Below are 16492 nucleotides of genomic sequence, written 5' to 3'. Positions count from 1 at the left end.
CGAGTGGTGTGCCTCAGGGATCTGTTTTGGGGCCACTGTTGTTTGTAATTTTTATTAATGATCTGGATGAGGGTATAGTTGGGTGGATTAGTAAATTTGCTGATGACACCAAAGTTGGAGGTGTGGTAGATTGTGAGGAAGGGTCTGCAGGGAGACTTAGATAGGTTGCAGAGCTGGGCCGAGAGGTGGCGGATGGAATTTAATGCGGAGAAGTGTGAGGTAATTCACTTTGGTAGGAGCAACAGATGTGTCGAGTATAGGGCTAACGGGAGGACTTTGAATAGTGTGGATGAACAGAGGGATCTAGGTGTGTGTGTACATAGATCCCTGAAAGTTGGGAATCAAGTAGATAAGGTTGTCAAGAAGGCGTACGGTGTCTTGGCGTTTATTGGTAGGGGGATTGAATTTAGGAGTCGCAGTGTAATGTTGCAACTGTACACTACTCTAGTGCGGCTGCACTTGGAGTACTGTGTGCAGTTCTGGTCCCCGCATTACAAGAAGGATGTGGAGGCGTTGGAGAGGGTGCAGAGGAGGTTTACTAGGATGTTGCCTGGTATGGAGGGGAGGTCCTATGAGGAGAGACTGAGGGATCTAGGGTTGTTTTCGTTGGAAAGAAGGCGGCTAAGAGGGGATCTTATTGAAACATATAAGATGATTAGAGGTTTAGATAGGGTGGATAGTGATAGCCTTTTTCCTCGGATGGAGAAAGCTAGCACGAGGGGGCATGGCTTTAAATTAAGGGGGGGTAGCTACAGGACGGATGTCAGGGGTAGGTTCTTTACCCAGCGGGTGGTGAGGGATTGGAATGCCCTGCCTGCTGCAGTTGTAAATGCGTCTAGTTTGGGGGCGTTTAAGAGATCTCTGGATAGGTTTATGGACGAAATGGGATTGGTATAGGCTAGTGGGTCATTGTTTTTGTAACTGGTCGGCGCAACATCGTGGGCCGAAGGGCCTGTTCTGCGCTGTAATGTTCTATGTTCTATGTTCTATGTTCTATCTTGAGAGGAATTGCTTGATAGAGCAGATGCAGCACAGTTTCGTTAAGGGGAAGTCGTGTCTGACAAATTTACTGGAGTTCTATGAGGATGTGTCTAGGGCGGTGGATAGAGGAGAGCCGGTGAATGTGGTCTTTCTTGATTTGCAGAAGGCGTTTGACAAGGTACCTCACAAGAGGTTATTGCAGAAGGTAAGGGGGCATGGAGTTGGGGGTAGGGTGTTAGCGTGGATAGAGGATTGGTTGTCAAATAGGAGGCAGAGAGTGGGGGTCAATGGGTGCTATTCGGATTGGCGGTTGGTGACTAGTGGGGTGCCCCAGGGGTCAGTGCTGGGGCCTCAGCTATTTACCATTTATATAGATGATCTGGAGGAGGGAACCGAGTGTATGGTGTCGAAATTTGCTGATGACACCAAGATTGGTGGAACGGCAAATTGCGCGGAGGGTGTGGAGAGTCTGCAGAAGGATCTAGATAGGCTGGGCGAATGGGCCAGGAACTGGCAAATGGAATTTAATGTTGGTAAGTGCGAGGTGGTCCACTTTGGTAGGAATAATGGTAGGAAGGACTATTACTTACGTGGCGAAAAACTGCAGCAGGCGACGGTGCAGACGGACCTCGGGGTCCTTGTGCATGAGTCACAAAAACCCAGCTTGCAGGTGCAGCAGGTGGTCAGGAAGGCGAATGGGATGCTGGCCTTCATAGCGAGGGGGATTGAATATAAAAGTAGGGAGGTCTTGCTGCGGCTATATAGGGCATTGGTGAGGCCGCAGCTGGAGTACTGTGTGCAGTTTTGGGCGCCGCACTTACGCAAGGATATTTTGGCCTTGGAGGGAGTGCAGAGGGGGTTTACTAGGCTGATACCAGAGTTGAGGGGGTTGAGCTATGAGGAGAGGCTGAATAAACTAGGCTTGTACTTGTTAGAGTTTAGAAGAATGAGGGGAGATCTCATTGAGACATATAAGATGATGAATGGGATGGATAGGATAGAGGTGGAGAGACTCTTCCCGCTCAGAAAGGACAGTAGGACTAGGGGGCACAGCCTCAAGATAAAGGGGAGGCGGTTTAGAACAGAGTTGAGGAGGAACTTCTTCACTCAAAGGGTGGTGAATCTCTGGAATTCTCTGCCCGTTGAAGTGGTGGAGGCTACCTCGCTAAATATTTTTAAGACGCGGGTTGATGGGTTTTTGATAAGAGAGGGGATTAAGGGTTATGGGGAGAGGGTGGGAAAGTGGAACTGAGCCACGACAGATCAGCCGTGATCTTATTGAATGGCGGGGCAGGCTCGAAGGGCTAGATGGCCTCCTCCTGCTCCTATTTCTTATGTTCTTATGAAGTTCAGTCAACTGTATAGGGAAATCAAAGTAAACACAGATAGTGGGAGGCTGACGGAAAACCCTTGATCAGAAACTAGATCTTTTATTGCAGTTCAATTTGTTGCAGATCAAAGATTTTGGCTGGAATTTTACCGGCATGGCTGCCCCGATTCCGGGGAACAGCATTCTCTGTTGGCCTCAGGCTGGATCATACAAACCTTGGGTGGACATGCTGGTAAAATTCCGCCCTTTGAGTGCAATGGAGAGGGTTTCAATGATTTGAACTGGCTGAGAAACCACAGCAACTTCAGCTCAAAGCTGAGTGCGTACACTGGGGTTGAGTGTACAGCTGAGCAGACTGGAACCCCCACCCGGTGAAACTAATATCTCCTGTCAGTCAGAGGACTTCAAAGGGGTACACTCACACCTGCAGCTTCTGACAGAGAGAAAGGGAAATCTCTGCTGCAGAATGGAGTGCTGCAATGATTTAAAATCCTGCCAGGTGACCAGGGGGCCATGGAGGTTAAAGGTCACTGGCCGCTTCAGAATTTACTTGCTGACAGGCAGCAATGCAGAAGTTGATCACAAAGCTGCCTGAAATCACCATGCCAGGGATGATCTTCAGGTCTACCAGGGCTGGAAGGGACAGTCCAGCTAAAAGACCTCCATCCTGATGGAGAGGGGCCTTGCACCCCTTTTCCCCCCCCACCCCCAGGCTAAACCTATCCAACCCCCAGGGTCCTAGAGGGACAGACTGGCAGCTGCAGAGGGACGAATGGCCTTTGGACCGACTCCCTCAAGCCCCCTTGGTGGGGGAGGGTGGGACTGCCTCTCATTGCTGAGGGGTCAGTGATGCTTCATCGACCCTCAGGTTCCAACACAGCGGGTCCTTGTTTGTGATCTTGTACCAACGGGCACCCAGTGCAGATCCCACTGGGGAGGTGAGTGGGTAGCGAGAGCTACTTTACTCACACTGCGAGCCCACTAACTGTGTGTAAATGTGTGTGTTTGAATATGAATACACTTCCTGCCCACTCTGTCCTGGAACCCGATCAGGGCAGCAAGGCTGGGAGGGTCATGCTGCACTCAGCACAGGGAAATCCTGCTCTCTCGCCAACTCCCAATCCTCCAAACCATTGCGATCACTGACAGGTCTGGAGAACCTCCCTCCCCACCCGTCCCCAGGTCACTCTTTTCAGGCAAATTTAAAATCTCCCATCATCACGCACTATTTCCTTCCTCCCTCGTGAGACTGTCCAGCCTCCTGTGAAATGTATCCAAACCGTAAAGTGCTTTCTCCTGAATCCCCAGTTGGATTTCTCAATGACTGTCTGATATTGTCACCTACAGTTCTGCTCTTCACCACAAGAGTGAACATTCTGTATCCACTCTCTCAAAACCACTCCCAATTTTAAACACCTCTATTAGGTCATCATTCAGCCTCTGGTTTTCAGGTGAAGTGAGACGTGAACCATCTTTCCTTTGCTGGGAGACAAACCTGTTCAATGTGTGAAAATGCTTCAGTGGCACCTGTCAAAAATGAAGTGAGAATTCTCTGTGTTTTTCCAACATTCCTTTACCCTACACCAAAACTGATGATGTGACCACATGGCGGGGGGGTTGGTGGTGATGACCTAGTGGTATTATCGCGAGACTATTAATCCAGAAATTCAGTCATGTTCTGGGGACCTGGGTTCGAATCTCACCAAAGCAGATGGTGGAATTTGAATTCACTTATAAAAGAAAACAGGAATTAAGAATCTACTGATGACCATGAAACCATTGTCGAAAAAACCCATCTAGTTCACCAATGTCCTTTAAGGAGGGAAATCTGCTGTCCTTACCTGGTCTGGCCTACATGGACTCCTGAGCCACAACAATGTGGTTGACTCTCAACTGCCCTCCAAGGGCAACTAGAGATGGGTAATAAATACCGACCAGCCAGCGATGCCCATGTCCCAGGAATGAATAAAAAAACACTTTCCTGAGATTTGTGCTGTTGTGTGCATCTGTCAAACATCGATTAGATTACCTCTGGAACATGATAGGTGGCCTTGCAGATGTGAATTTTGTGATGTTTAAGCAAGTTCTCCTTTGGTTTTTGAAAGTTTAATGGATTTTTCCACAGAGCCCAGGAAAAAGGTGGATGAGACCAGGACTGAACTTTCCCACGCAGACTCTGCTTCAGAGACTGCTGATACGGTGACAGAGGAGGCTCTGGGAGAGGAGGTGGACTGTGATGAACTGGAACAGGGTGAAGCAGTTGAAGATAATGAGTGCGAGGATGAAATGGTGAGACCGGAAACATGAGCAATAGTCTGAAGAATAAAAGGCCAATTGTTCACAGCAACTAGGGGTGACATTTTCAGGGTTGCTTTGAATTGTAATAATTTAGTAAATTCAGACAGTGAAAACCAAAGATATCCACCTCCCTTCACTCAGAGTTCTCGATATTAATTATATCATTGCTCAAATTAACTTCCTTTTTTGTTTATCCAACATTCCCAACATATCAGTTCAACTGTCAGCCGTGGCTCAGTGTGTAACACTACTGACCCTCTGACAGTGCGGCACTCCCTCAGTACTGACCCTCTGACAGTGCGGCACTCCCTCAGCACTGACCCTCTGACAGTGCGGCACTCCCTCAGTACTGACCCTCTGACAGTGCGGCACTCCCTCAGTACTGACCCTCTGACAGTGCGGCACTCCTTCAGCACTGACCCTCTGACAGTGCGGCACTCCCTCAGCACTGACCCTCTGACAGTGCGGCACTCCCTCAGTACTGACCCTCTGACAGTGCGGCACTCCCTCAGCACTGACCCTCTGACAGTGCGGCACTCCCTCAGCACTGACCCTCTGACAGTGCGGCACTCCTTCAGCACTGACCCTGTGACAGTGCGGGGCTCCCTCGGCACTGACCCTCTGACAGTGCGGCACTCCCTCAGTACTGACCCTCTGACAGTGCGGCACTCCCTCAGTACTGACCCTCTGACAGTGCGGCACTCCCTCAGCACTGACCCTTTGACAGTGCGGCACTCCCTCAGCACTGACCCTCTGACAGTGCGGCACTCCCTCAGCACTGACCCCCTGACAGTGCGGCACTCCCTCAGCACTGACCCTCTGACAGTGCGGCACTCCCTCAGCACTGACCCTCTGACAGTGCGGCACTCCCTCAGCACTGACCCTCTGACAGTGCGGGGCTCCCTCAGCACTGACCCTCTGACAGTGCGGCACTCCCTCAGCACTGACCCTCTGACAGTGCGGCACTCCCTCAGCACTGACCCTCTGACAGTGCGGCACTCCCTCAGCACTCACCCTCTGACAGTGCGGCACTCTCTCAGCACTGACCTTCTGACAGTGCGGCACTCCCTCAGCACTGACCCTCTGACAGTGCGGCACTCCCTCAGCACTGACCCTCTGACAGTGCGGCACTCTCTCAGCACTGACCTTCTGACAGTGTGGCACTCCCTGAGCACTGACCCTCTGACAGTGCGGCGCTCCCTCAGCACTGACCCTCTGACAGTGCGGCACTCTCTCAGCACTGACCCTCTGACAGTGCGGCGCTCCCTCAGCACTGACCTTCTGACAGTGCGGCACTCCCTCAGCACTGACCCTCTGACAGTGCGGCACTCCCTCAGCACTGACCCTCTGACAGTGCGGGGCTCCCTCAGCACTGACCCTCTGACAGTGCGGCACTCCCTCAGCACTGACCCTCTGACAGTGCGGCGCTCCCTCAGCACTGACCCTCTGACAGTGCGGCACTCCCTCAGCACTGACCTTCTGACAGTGTGGCACTCCCTGAGCACTGACCCTCTGACAGTGCGGCACTCCCTCAGTAATGTCTCTTCAAAGATTACTCAGAGTCAGTGTTGGAGTCTGAGATCACACACCAACCGACTCAAGAACAGCTTCTTTCCTGCTGCTATCAGACGTGTATTGAGTTGATCTTTCTCTACACCCGAGCTGTGGTTGTATTCTGCTTCTCTCCTTTCCTTTTATATGTCTGTACAGCGCACAAGAAACGGGGAGGCAATGACCTGGTGGCAACATCGCTCGACAATTAATCCAGAAACTCAGCCAACACTTCCGGGACTAGGGTTCGAATCCCACCACGACAAATGGTGGAATCCGAACTCAGCAGAAAAAGTCTGGAATTAAGAATCCACTGGTGACCATGAAACCATTGTTGATTTTTGTAAAAACCCATCTGGTTCACTAATGTCCTTTAGGGAAGGGAATCTGCCGTCTTAGCCTGGCCTGGCCTACTTGTGACTCCAGAGTCTCAGCAATGTGGTTGATTCTCAACTGCCCCCGGGTAACTAGGGATGGGCAATAAATACTGGCCCAGCCAACGATGCCCATGTCCCATGAATGAATAAAAATAACTTTTCACTACAATTATACATGTGACAACAAATCAAATCATTGATCCCTCCACCAAAGGGGATGTTTCTTCCCTGTCTACCCTGTCTATGGTAAATCTCCTCTGCAGCCTTTCCAATGCTATCACACGCCTTCTGTAATGTGGAGTCCAGAACTGGACACAATATTCTAGCTGTGGCCTAACCAACATTTTATACAGATCCAACATAACCTCCCTGCTCTTAAACTCAATGCCTTGGCTCAGCAAAGCAAGTATACCTTGGGCCTTATTTTTGCCCTCTTGGTTACAAATGCCCTTGAATGGCATTGCTACGTCTTTATTCCAGACAATCACTACATCTGACCAAAATATCCCTTATCATCCCTTTAACATATCCAAACAAATTCCCCACTCCTTTTCGTATCCCCTCCTCTAACTCCCCCAGTCCTTTTTTTCCTCTGAATCTCGTTGCTCCCTCAATTGGGTGGTTCGGTGGTTAGCTCTGCTGCCCCTTGCGCTGGAGACCCCGGTTCGATTCCAGCCGTGGCTCACTGTCTGTGTGGAGTTTGCGCATTCTCCCCATGTCTGTGTGGGTTTCCTCCAGATGCTCCAGTTTCTTCCCACACTCCAAAGATGTGCAGGTTAGATGGAAGCATTCTTTCTGGTTGTATCACAGCTTGGTATGGGCTCCTGCTCTGCCCAAGACCTCAGAAAACTACAATTCGTGAACGTAGCCCAATCCATCACGCAAACCAGCCTCCCATCCATTGACTCCTTACACTTCCTGCTGCCTCTGGAAAGCAGCAGCATAACTAAGGACCTGTATACAGGCCCTTTGAAATCTGGAATCTATGTGCAGTTTTATTAAAATGGTTAAAACTTCCACCAAGATTTTAATAAGTTCACTTGAACTTTACTTAAAAAAACTTGATTGAACCATTGAATCATTCCCTGGATGCACACTAGTCAGTTTCATAGTAATTTAAATATGTTGTTGATGTACAGAAACTTTAATATTTATGAGGCTAAACTGAGAGCAGTGGGCTCAGAACTGGGTCTTTAATTATGCTGGCTGCCCTCCCGAGACAGCGGGAAGTGTAGACAGAGTCAGTGGATGGAGGCTGGTTTGTGTGATGGACTGGGCTACATTCACGACCCTTTGTAGTTCTTTGTGGTCATGGACAGAGCAGGAGCCCATACCAAACTGTGATACAACCAGAAAGAATGCTGTCACCTAACCTGCACATCTTTGGACTGTGGGAGGAAACCTACGCAGACATGGGCAGAACTGTCAATTTTGAGTCTGGAAAAGAGCTGAGAAGGTTTAAGGGCAGGGTCTGATCCAGGTGAATTGAACCTCGAATCAGAAGTAAAGGTTCCGGTCAGTCACTGACACCCGGAATTCTCTGATCTTTTGGATCAGTATAGCAGGGATCCACAAGAGTGGTGTAAACTCTAACTCAAAGTGGTTTCAGAGAGCAGTAATAGATCTGAATGATTACTGGTGTATCAGCAGTGGTCAATGGGTATTTGAGAAAGTGAATTAAATTAACAAATCCAACAGCCTATGAAAGATTGTCCCTGTATTTTGTCTTTGTGACTGACACCCTGAGATTTATCCAGAATGACTGGGCCTTTCACAGTGGATCTACACTGGTCAGTGTCTGCACTGGAGTGAATCTCAGCTGAAAAATGTGTTTGCATGTGTGCGAGATCTCGCCTCCAGAGGGACTGAACAAGATTGAAGAAACTTGTTTTGCTCGAGCCTTGTTTGGTTTTGTGTTCTCTGTTAAATTGCAGCTATTGATCATACTTTGGCTGAAGAGAAGGTTTTGTTCGGTGTGGAAATGTTTAAACTTGTTTTCAAACTGTACTGATGGAGAAAGTGAACAAAGTACAGTGCTCCCTGTATATTAATAAGAAACAGACAACTTTAGACAGGGTGTTTAGCTTCCAATGAGTGAATCAATCACAATTTCTGGACACAAATCTAAAGGCAGAAAGAGAAAGGCAGCTTACACATAATTTTCACCCATATCAGTGTTTCTGCTCCAAACAAACCCCCACCCACTCCTCTCCAGCCTTTCTTTCTGTTCCTTTCTCCCCCTTTGCTAGTTTGCCCATAAATTTATGTATAGTATTCACTTCGACCACTCCTCGTGGGAGTGAGTTCCACATTCTCATCACTCCCTGGTGTAGAGGTTTCACCTGAATTCTTGATTGGATTTATTACGGCCTGTCTCATGTTTATGGAGACAATATTCCGAGTGTGGTCGAAGCAAGATTTGAGTTTAACATGATCACACTTTGTTTGATTTGATCCCCTCTAATGTCTTCCATTTGAGTTCTCTGCCTGAAGTCAGATCCAATCCACAACACCACCATCTTCACCAAGGAGGCAGGTGCCGAATCCACCCCAGCCTGAACGGGAACTGAACCCTAAGCTCTCGGCACTGATCTGATCCACAATCCAGCCAACTGAGCCAAACCATGGGGGCAGCACACGTTGCGTTCTGGACAGTGATGGTAGAGCCCCCCCCCCCACATTCTATCCATCACATCTGATCAGGAATCTCTCCCACTCCAGCTGCCTGCCATTGGCACGTGTTGGAAACATTTACCCCAATTGAAGGCTCAAGCTACCTGACCACTTTACAAACACAACTTCCTTGACCATTAAACCCAGTCTGTGAGAGTCTTGGCAGTGCATTTTGGCAGCCATTTCCATTGTGTTGAGGTGTCAGTGCTGAGCCCAGCCCTGTTCCTCAGCCGTTGCCTGTGCCCAGTGGATGCCAGCCTATCATCTACGAGTCACAAGGTCGTGGATTCAAACCCCATCCAGAAACATCAGCACAAAATCCAGGCTGGCGAGAGTCTTTACTGAGGGAGTGCCGCACTGTCAGAGGTGCCTTTCCAAATGGGTCTTTTGGTTGACATGGTAAGTCCCTGGCCATGTCTGCACTCTCGAGTGGAATATAAAAGATCCAAAGGAAAGGATGGGGATTAAGAGAGGGGATTAAGGGTTATGGGGAGAGGGCGGGAATGTGGAACTGAGCCACGACAGATCAGCCATGATCTTATTGAATGGCGGGGCAGGCTCGAAGGGCTAGATGGCCTACTCCTGCTCCTATTTCTTATGTTCTTCTGAGTTCCAGCAGATATTCTGAACCAGGATTTGATTCTCAGCCAACAAACACAAAAGAATAACTTGATCATTATCACGGTGCTGTTTGTGGGATCTTGCACAGTGACTATGTGCCATAAGTATTGAATTGACTGTACTGGGAGACCCTGAGGTTGGTGCTCGCCAAATACAAAACTCACTGGAGGAAACTCAGCTGTGAATTAGTGCACAGCAAGCTCCCACAGACAGTAACCCAATAATCTCTCTTAGTCACACTGTCCAGGACCTTGGGGTGAGCCTGCTGCCCTCTTCACTGTAATACCACAAGATCTTTTACAACCACTTGAGAGAGTCCACGGTGGCTGGTTTAATGTCTCATCAAAGGTTAGAGCGTTGACAGTGCAACAGTCCCTCAGTACTGCACTGGCAGTGTTAGCCTGGATTATGTGTTAAATCTCTGCGGTAAGACTTGTACCCACAGTTTCTCAGTGAGAGTATCTCAGTCATCCAAGGCTAGTCCCTGTATCACCTCCTCGGTTACCCACCAATATGATCGCTTCATTGAGTAATTTCTTGTTGAACCTGTTGGCCTGATTCCAATCTAACGGGTGTCAGTTAGAGTGCAGTATTATCATTAGTATTTCATTCTATGATTGAGTTGTTTGATTTCTGAACCATTGATTTTATTTAATTATCGTCACATGTAATTAGCATTCAGTGAAAGTATTGTTTTTTGCGCGCTATACAGACAAAGTATACCATACATAGAGAAGGAAAGGAGAGTGCAGAATGTAATGTTAAGCCTGGCTTTTTATGTTTAATTTTGTGCCATTTTCTGGCTGATAAAAATCTCATTTAGACATGAAACCACTTGCCTGCACTGTGTTGTAATGAGGTGAACACAGAATCTGATTTTGATTCATTTTAACTGTGGGTTATTGTCGGAATCTCAGCAAAAATTCACCTTCATCTGATTCGATCTGAAGTTGCAGTGACATTGCCAGATCCCCATCCTCAATAATCTGTCTCCCACCCGCACATTCACCCGCGTGCCTGCACACACACCCACCCGTACATACACCCACCTGCACACACACCCTTATACACACGCACACAAACACACACACGTGTAAACATGCACTCATGCACATAAACATATGTACATATATGTATAATGACTATAAAAAGTTTAATGTTTACTTATTAGTGTCACAAGTTGGCTCACCTTAACGCTACAATGAAGTTACTGTGAAACCTCCCCCCCCCCCCCCCCCACCCCCCCAGTCGCCATACCGGCACCTGTTCAGGCACAGCGAGGGAGGAAACTGGAGCACCCGGAGGAAACTCACACAGACACGGGGAGAAGGTGAAAGTCCGCACAGACAGTGACCCAAACTGGGAATCCAACCTGGGTCCCTGGCGCGGTGACACAGCAGTGCTAACCACTGTGCTAACGTGACACCCATAAAATAAACCTTGGAAACCTGATACGATTTGAGCACGTAACCTTCTGATCTAAAGTCAGACGCGCTACTATTGTGCCACAAGCTCACACATATTACAATATCTATAAAGGAAAACACTGCGGATGCTGGAAATCTGAAATAAGGATAGAAATTGCTGGAGAGACTCAGCAGGTTTGGCGGCACCACAGGGAGAGAAACAGCATTAATGTTTTGGGTCATACAAAATGTAATTGCTTCGTAATTTAGGAACTGCAGCGACTAATTTAGACATAGCAAGATCCCACACGCGGTAGAGTGATTGAAAAGATGTACATAATTGGTTTGATGTTGGGTGAGGGACAAGCACCGGCCACAGGATACCTGAGAAAATGACCCTGTTCTTCAATTCTAGAGAACGAACATCCCCATCCACAGTGGTTAGCACTGCTGCCTCGCAGTGCCGGTGACCCGGGTTCGATTCCCAGCTTGGGTCAGTCTGTGTGGAATCTGCACGTTCTCCTCGTGTCTGCGTGGGTGTGCTCCGGTTTCCTCCCACACTCCAAAGATGGGCAGGTTTGATGGATTGGCCATGCTAAATGGCCCCTTAGTGTCCTGAGATGTTTAGGTTTGGGGGATTATTAGGCTAAAGACATGGGGTTACAGGAATAGGGCAGGTGGTGGGCCTGGGTAAGATGTGCTTGTGGAGAGGCGGTACAGACTTAATGGGCTGAATGGCCTCCTTCTGCACTGTAGGGATTCTATGACTCACTGAACATTGGTATCACTAATGTTAAAATATTTCCCTTCTCTGTAGGAGACCAATCACAGAGTGGAAACAGAAGGAACATTAGAATAAAAGGTATTCTATTTGCTTTACGTGATTTGCTGTGACGAGTGTTTCATAATCATTCTCACTGAGTAAATAGTGTGTGTGCTTCTAGTCAGCAACTAGCAGCTGAAGATTGTGCATTGGGAGCACCACCCATATACCCACTCATATACCTATATACACCCAAAACACCCACCCATATATCCATATACACACCCATATACCCATATATACACCCACATACCCAGCCCCTGCCAGCTCCCTCATGTCCCCCACATTCCTGTTCCACAGGATCTTCAGAAATAAGATTGTGGGATGAGTACTGGCAGAGTTAGTGATGGACCAGGCCAGGAATTTAGAGCAGTCTATTTTAAAGTAAGGAGTTTATTTAAACAGAGTCTCCATGGGCCACAGCAAACTGAACCCATTACCGAGGCTGCTGTGCTGCAGACCTTCTGGCTAGCTGGCAGCTGGTGGGAGAGGTTGGTTGTCTTTAATAATAATAAATAGTCTGTCCTATACACTGCTACAACCTGTGTGGATGGTCTAAAAAATGGGCGATGAAGCTCAGTGTAACCAAATATCAAGCACAGCACAAAGGAAGCAAAAAGTGAAGGATCCTCTGAGTTGAAGACCATTATTGGATGAAGTGGAAAGCGGTCTAGGCAGTTAGTAAATCTGACAGTCGACCTTCAGTCCTCACATGCAGCAGGAAAACTGATACAATGATAATCCATTGTCAAAACAGTGAAAAGTTTGTGACTCAATTGTGGATCACAAAAGTTACACTCTGTCCTGTGTATCCCATATCCCACGCTAGGGCACTGTTCAAGTGTTGGAGTCAGAGTAGAGAAGCATTGCTCAGCTGATCTCCACTCTCAGGGCGATGGGTTTTAAGGAGAGGAGAGAGATTTGGGTTATTCAGCAGGAAGGAGGGATCTGAGCGGCAATCGTAATGAGATGTACACGGTTATATGAGGAATAGATAGGGTGGATTCTCAGAGGCTATTTCCCCGGGTTGAAATGGTTGCTACGAGAGGACACAGATTTAAGGTGCGGGGAGGAAAGTACAGAAGTGATGTTAGGGGTAAGTTTTTCACTCAGAGGGTGGTGAGTGAATGAAATCGGCTGCCGTCAGTGGTGGTGGAGGCGAACTCGCTGGGGTCTTTTAAAAGACTTCTGGATGAGTATATGGGGTTTAATGGGATTGAGGGTTATAGATAGGTCTATAGATTGGTAGGTGTTGATGTGATCGGCGCAACTCGTGGGCCGAAGGGCCTGTTTGTGCTGTAGTGTTCTATGTTCTATGTTCTATATTAAGGGACTGAAAAAAAATCTGGAATATTAACTGTATTAGATTGCAAAAGTAGTGTCAGAAAAACAGGTTCAGCTTGGAGAAGGCAGATTAGAGCATCCCTGCATTGTCATTTGCTCAAAACTCTGAGAATAAATCATTCATTAAATTGCCACAGTTAATATATTTAACGGCATTTCCCATGCCCCATTGTGCTCAGGGAGCCTCTCTGGGCAGTGTTGACATATTGCCTTGCCATTTCTCCTTCTACTTTACAGGTTGCAAGCGAGTGGTTTCTAGCGGGCCGTGTAATGGGGAGGCAACATGAAACCAACTGAGGAGCTCAACACATCATTTAAAGAAAAGCAACAGGGGGCCATCGTTATCTTCAGCTCAACTACACCAAGAGGAGGAGGAGACATCTGTAAAACATTTAGGCATCTGATCTTATGTCATTACAGGAAGGTTAAAAAACCCTGCTGGTATGCCACAGAAGTTGCTACAAAAAAACACCACATACCGTGAGCAGGACTGATAATGGATTACCACAGCAAGACTGTCTGGGTTTTGTGACAAATATCAGATCGTACTTCATTGCTCCCGTCTTCTTGAAATGTACAAAAGTTGTTGTCGACTTTCATCCCACGTGAGAATATTACATATCTATGTCGCATACTTTGTAAAACAAAACCATTCTCCCAGTTTATTCCCTTCTCTGCTGGGACTCAGTGTAAACCGTCTCACCCATGAACAAATGTCATCAGTCCCATCTAACATTGTCCTCCCCAGACACTCACTGCCAGCTGAGTGTTCAGGAAGCTTGAACAGAATGGACCACCCACACTCTCAACAACACTGAGACCATTTTCTTCTTTTATTTATTTTCAGTTTAAATGAATTCAGAATCATCCCGCCCTCCCATTCCCAGGAATCACATCCCAGCAGGATCACTGAATGACTGGATGCTGGCACACACTCCCCCTTCGGGTTGCCAACTCTGATTGGATGGGTTCCTGGAAGTGTCATCACGTGACTGACTTCCAACTTGCCCATCCTCACCCTTGCGTCACTGGCCACCAAGGACCTCATCTCCAAGTCAACTGGAGAACAAACAATCTCTTACAAAAAAATCATCCAGTTGGATTCAGTCAAACAGCCCATTTGACTCCCGGTCCCAAATCCTTTTGCAATGAACAAGTAACCAAAATAAAATGAGGAAAAAAAATGTTTTTTTCTCTGGGATGTTGCTCACTATGAGCATCCTGGTGGTTACCTGTCAATTCCTGGAGACTCCAGGGCAATCCTGGAGGGTTGGCAACCCTAATTCCAGCTGATCAAACTGGAGGAACTGCTGCAAGAAGTCACTGTCTAATATTTCCTTTCTTTCTGTGGAGAATCTCCGAGGTTTCAGCAAGTTAACAGAGTCGGGAGTTGCAAGTGAAACCTCGTGCTCCACACTAAAAATCGCAACAGCCATGTTTCTCTTCAGACCTGTTTATCTGAACTGTCTTTTTGTTTTCTACTTTTTGTCCTTTCAACTCCTGCCATTGTTCTGAATAAGTTGAATGTTAATCTACTGTGATTTGTGAATTGATTCTTACTTTTTTAAACTGGCAGTATTTTATTTCCTTTGAAGCATTCTTCAGTGTTAAAAAGAAGCAGAAAATTAAACTGTGATTGGTATGGCAACAATCAGGAGAACTAATTGACCATTGATTGACAGAACAGAATCCACTTCAGACTAATTGCCAGGTTTCTCAAGTTGCTCAGGCTCTTGTAAGGAATGATAAACTCTGTCCTAACTTAGAAACCTGTCACCCACCCTTCATTGCTGCTAGGTCCAATAGAACTTCCTTCTTAACTGCAACATATGGACTACAGCACATCAAGAAGGCAACTCACCACGGGGAATTATGGATATCTTTCAATACCAACCAAATAAATGAACTCAAATTAACTTAGGGACAAATTAAAAGGGGCCATTCCCCAAAAAGAGGGGAAAACAGCCTGAACAAAAAAAAAGTTGAAAGAAAACTTAAACCCTGAAAATTACATTAAACCCAGCACCTGCGGTGCCCAGCGGGCGCAGAAGGCATCAACTACACCCGTGGACAGCGCATGCTCCCTCTCCAGGATCACCTGGTCACGAATGTAGCTGTGGTAGAGGGACAGACAGTCAGGATGCCGACCCCATCGATTGTTCACTGCCTGGACCTGTTGATGGCTCATCTCACCAGGCCCAGGAGCAGGTTCATGAGGAGGTCACCACCCCGACCCGTTCCTCTCTGCACCAGACGCAGGGGAGTTAGGGACGAGCAATAAATCTGAGCTTGCCTATGATGTTTACATCTCATGAGTAGTTTAAAAAAAAACTTGACGGAGTGTGCTGTAACTTTATTTGACAATTTAATAACTTGCTATGGTCAATATTAAATCCTACTTATAGTTTTCCAATGCTATGGCAGCAGCCTGAGCTATGAGTGTTACAGGAGATTGTGACAGTAGACCATTGTATGGGTGCTGGTGAAGCCTCTAACACCAAGCCAGCCAGTGAGTGTGCAATAAGGTACAAGGCAGCAACCCAGTAACTGGAATTACATTTCAGAGATTCAGAGTAGTTTATCAGAGATATTGACTCCAGATGATGTGACAGCCTGGTTTAATGTCAATGATTTGTTTTTTTCATAATTGGCTCCAGCCCTTGTAACGCTATGATGCTGAGCCTAAGTTCCCCATCCCTAATAGAAATCAGGGATTCCAGCACACTGGACCTGATGAATATTGAGAAACTAATCTCTCTCTGTTTAATCATCGATTAGAATAATAGAACAAGGTAGCAAAGAAGCAGACCATTCAGTCTCTAACATCAGAAGATCTATTCTGAACCAGTTGCATCAGCTCCTCAAAGTGAGCTACTTATAGACTTGATTCCACTACTCCCCTTGGCCTGTTTCTCGTCTTCTAAAAACTAAAGCTCATTCATTAATCTGCTGCCCATTATGCTAATTTGTATTACATTTTCCATAAAGTTCACTGGCCAACATTGGCTTTGCATCCTCCAACACCTTGATTTTAAAATTCTTTATTTGTGAAATCCCTCCACAGCCTCACCATCCTTATCTTTGCAGC

General features: G+C 47.2%; 1 protein-coding gene across 1 annotated transcript in view; it reads left to right on the top strand.

The window, feature by feature from the left end:
• Positions 1–15064, top strand: part of raly (RALY heterogeneous nuclear ribonucleoprotein) — a 108450-nt gene extending 93386 nt beyond the window's left edge. Inside the window, exons 7-9 of the mRNA XM_080204602.1 lie at positions 4437–4600; positions 12055–12099; positions 13642–15064. Coding sequence (XP_080060728.1) covers positions 4437–4600; positions 12055–12096 — 206 coding nt within the window. The 3' untranslated portion in view covers positions 12097–12099; positions 13642–15064. The remainder of the gene's footprint in view (positions 1–4436; positions 4601–12054; positions 12100–13641) is intronic.
• Positions 15065–16492: the final 1428 nt, after the last annotated feature.

The sequence above is a fragment of the Carcharhinus amblyrhynchos genome, chromosome 16 (genome assembly GCF_965287045.1).
Source record: "Carcharhinus amblyrhynchos chromosome 16, sCarAmb.v2.hapA, whole genome shotgun sequence".
Lineage (NCBI taxonomy): Eukaryota > Metazoa > Chordata > Chondrichthyes > Carcharhiniformes > Carcharhinidae > Carcharhinus > Carcharhinus amblyrhynchos.
Note: the sequence above shows the minus strand (reverse complement) of the source record. Positions and strands in the feature narration are given on the sequence as shown.